Source organism: Sarcophilus harrisii, chromosome 4, assembly GCF_902635505.1.
Source record: "Sarcophilus harrisii chromosome 4, mSarHar1.11, whole genome shotgun sequence".
Lineage (NCBI taxonomy): Eukaryota > Metazoa > Chordata > Mammalia > Dasyuromorphia > Dasyuridae > Sarcophilus > Sarcophilus harrisii.
Window position 1 is genome coordinate 362,178,780 of NC_045429.1, and position 2,980 is coordinate 362,181,759.

The window sequence follows — 2,980 nt, forward strand, 5'->3', positions numbered from 1 at the left end:
CTTTTTCTGGTTGTTGTTATATGATTGTTGCTGCTGTTGTTTTGAATGAAACCCAAATTTTCTTTGGTTACAGGAACTCTTTAATAACAAGCTCATTAAAAAATTCTTTTTCTCCCTGGGAAAATAATATATAATTCAAGTAAATACTATTGTTATTATTAATAAGATGAACTCTATTATATCACTTTAGAGGTTACAAAGCATTTTCATCACAACATCCCTGTAAAGTATAAAATATAAGCATTATTATTCCATTTTATCTATTAGAAAATTAATGTTTAGATACTGAATGACTTGTCCATAATCATAGAACAAATAATTACTTGATCCAAGATTCAAACTCAGGTTCTCTGCCTCCTAGTCTGTTATACTTTCTGCTACCCATTCTCAAGAAGTGGCCATTATTGGTCTTGCCCCATTGTTGAGATTGTTGTATTCTAGGACAGTGAGCCAGTAAGAAAAGATATTCTCTAATTTGTGTCAAGTAAGACTATCTTGTGCCAAACTCACAAAGATCTTAGCATAGGGATTTTCTTCCCACAGCCCGGCGCAGAGCATCTTTGACTTCCTTATTCCTCAGAGTATATACAACAGGGTTCAGCAGTGGAGTAAAAACAGTATAAGTCACTGAAATCAGTTGATCCTGGTCTCTGGTATTTTCTGACTTGGGCTTAAGGTAGGCAATAGAAGCACATCCATAATGAATAATAACCACAGTGAGATGAGAAGCACATGTTGCAAAGGCCTTCTGCCTTCCCTCAGCAGATGCAATTTTTAGGATGGTGGAGATGATAAGGACATATGAGATGAAGACCAAACCCATGGGAACCACAATTACTAGTGAGCTAATGATAAAATTGATGATATCATGAATAGATGTGTCAACACAAGAAAGCATCATTATTGGGAGAATATCACAGAAATAATGGGGTACTCTTGCATCACAGAAGGGCAGCCTGAACACAGATGCAATCTGAACTGTTGCAATAGTCAAACCAATGGCACATGAACCACAGATTAACTTAGTACACATCTTCTTGTCCATGATTACTGTATACCTCAAGGGGTTGCAAATGGCCACATAACGATCATAGCCCATGGCCGTGAGCAGGAAGCAGTTGTTGATAGCTAAAGTGATAAAGCAAAACATCTGAGTAGCACAACCTGCTAAAGAGATGGGCTGATTCAGACCAGTGAGACTAGCCAGCATTCGTGGGACAATTACCAATGTGTAGAAGGTCTCAGAAATGGACAGCATACTTAGAAAGAAGTACATTGGAGTATGGAGATGACGGTCCATGCTGATGATGGTCACAATAATGGCATTGCCTGCAAGGGTTAAGATGTACAGAGCAAGGAACACCATGAAAAGTGTAATTTGATGTTCTTGAAAATTGGAGAACCCTTGGAAAATAAACTCACTCACCTCTGAATAGTTTTCTCTCTTCATGGGGTCTGAAAAATAAGAAATATAGATTTAATCATTTGGTTATGTAGTAAAAGAAGCCTCATTATTCAGAGGACTTTATACTAAGGGAAACAGTGAAAATCGTAAGCTGCTCCTTGTATGTTTGGGGAAAGAGAAACACATGTTGAAAGACTGACTTAGTGCAACCAGGAAGAAATTTGTGATTATGTGGAATTTTATAAAATTGGGCTGGGGAATGAACATAGTGATCAAAACTCAAGGTGAACCTCCTTTGGACTTGTAGAATTGTATTGGGAAGTGCCTCCTAAGAACAAAGGGTAATGAATTTAGGGTGTTTCATCTAGAAAATGGAAGAATAAGAAAGCAAAATAGTCAAGTTTGTCTTATTTTTCTTAGTCTCTTTGTTATGGTCATAGATGAAATCATAACTTGGATATTTCCTTGGAAAAAGCCCTTAACTTTTGTTTCTCCCTTTGTCTTTTTTATTATTCAGAAGGTTTCATCCTAGAGCTAGATTTGGGATTACAAGTTATCTAGTTCAATGTCTACTTTTTCATCTGAGAAAACCAAGGTTTAGAAAGGGAGGCTGAATTGCCTAAGCTGTGAATTTCACAAAATTATCCATCATTTTCTATTCAATTTCCATCCACTTCTTCCATGGAATACTAGAACTAGGATTCATTCCCTACACTCAGACCACCAGATGGCAATTTTTCCACCAAGATCCAAGTTCAAATCCTGCCCTTGATACTTACTTCCTGTGGTATTTTGGGCAAATCACTCTGGGTCCCTGAATCTCATTTTATCACCTGTAAAATATAGGCACTGAGATCTTTTCAGTTTTAAATTTGTATTCCTATGATATCTTGCTAAGATAGTCTGTAGTGGGTTCTTTCTGTATTTTCAGTTTTCTTTGAATGATATCATTTAATGTATATAGCCATGGCTCTCTCATCCCTCTTATTAAATGCTTAGCTCTCTGAAGAACTAATGTTGTCAGAGCATTAATAAAGAGCTCTATAAGAAAGAGTTCTATAAGGCATTTCTTTCCATATCCTTTGCTTTCTAAGGCTCCACCTTAGAAAGGAAATAAAATTCAGAAAGTATGGAAGCTGGCCCAGTGCAGCAGAGTTCTGGCTTTAGGAAGGAGTCCATCAAGGCAGAATCCATGAAGGCTCTTCCCTAATCACAGGCACCTCAACTATGAAAGCAGGTAAAGATGACAGAAAGACAAAAAGAAAAGAGAAATAGATGTGGAGTAAAGAACTGTGGGTTTATATCCCAGCTCTGCTGTTTATTACATGATCATGGGAAAACCATTTAAGTTCTTTGGGTATTTATTCTCTCATTTATAACACAAGTGATATTGTTTGCTCCACTAACTACAGAAGAATCTGGCTGAGAAGTTTCATTGTAAACCTTAGAGTTCCAGAACTAAGAGCTGTTTTCAAGGCTTAAAATATAGCAAATAAACAAGGTTTAATTTGACATTTTGCTGATGATATTGACAAGTTATATCTGTGAATGAAAGGATCCTCTGTCAGAAGAAGC

General features: G+C 36.7%; 1 protein-coding gene across 1 annotated transcript; it reads right to left on the reverse strand.

The window, feature by feature from the left end:
- Nucleotides 1-517: 517 nt before the first annotated feature.
- Nucleotides 518-1,450, reverse strand: LOC100929938 (olfactory receptor 10J1-like). Its single transcript, XM_003770739.1, has one exon. The coding sequence runs from the start codon at nt 1,448-1,450 to the stop codon at nt 518-520; it is 933 nt and encodes a 310-aa protein (XP_003770787.1).
- Between the last annotated feature and the right edge of the window lie 1,530 nt (nt 1,451-2,980).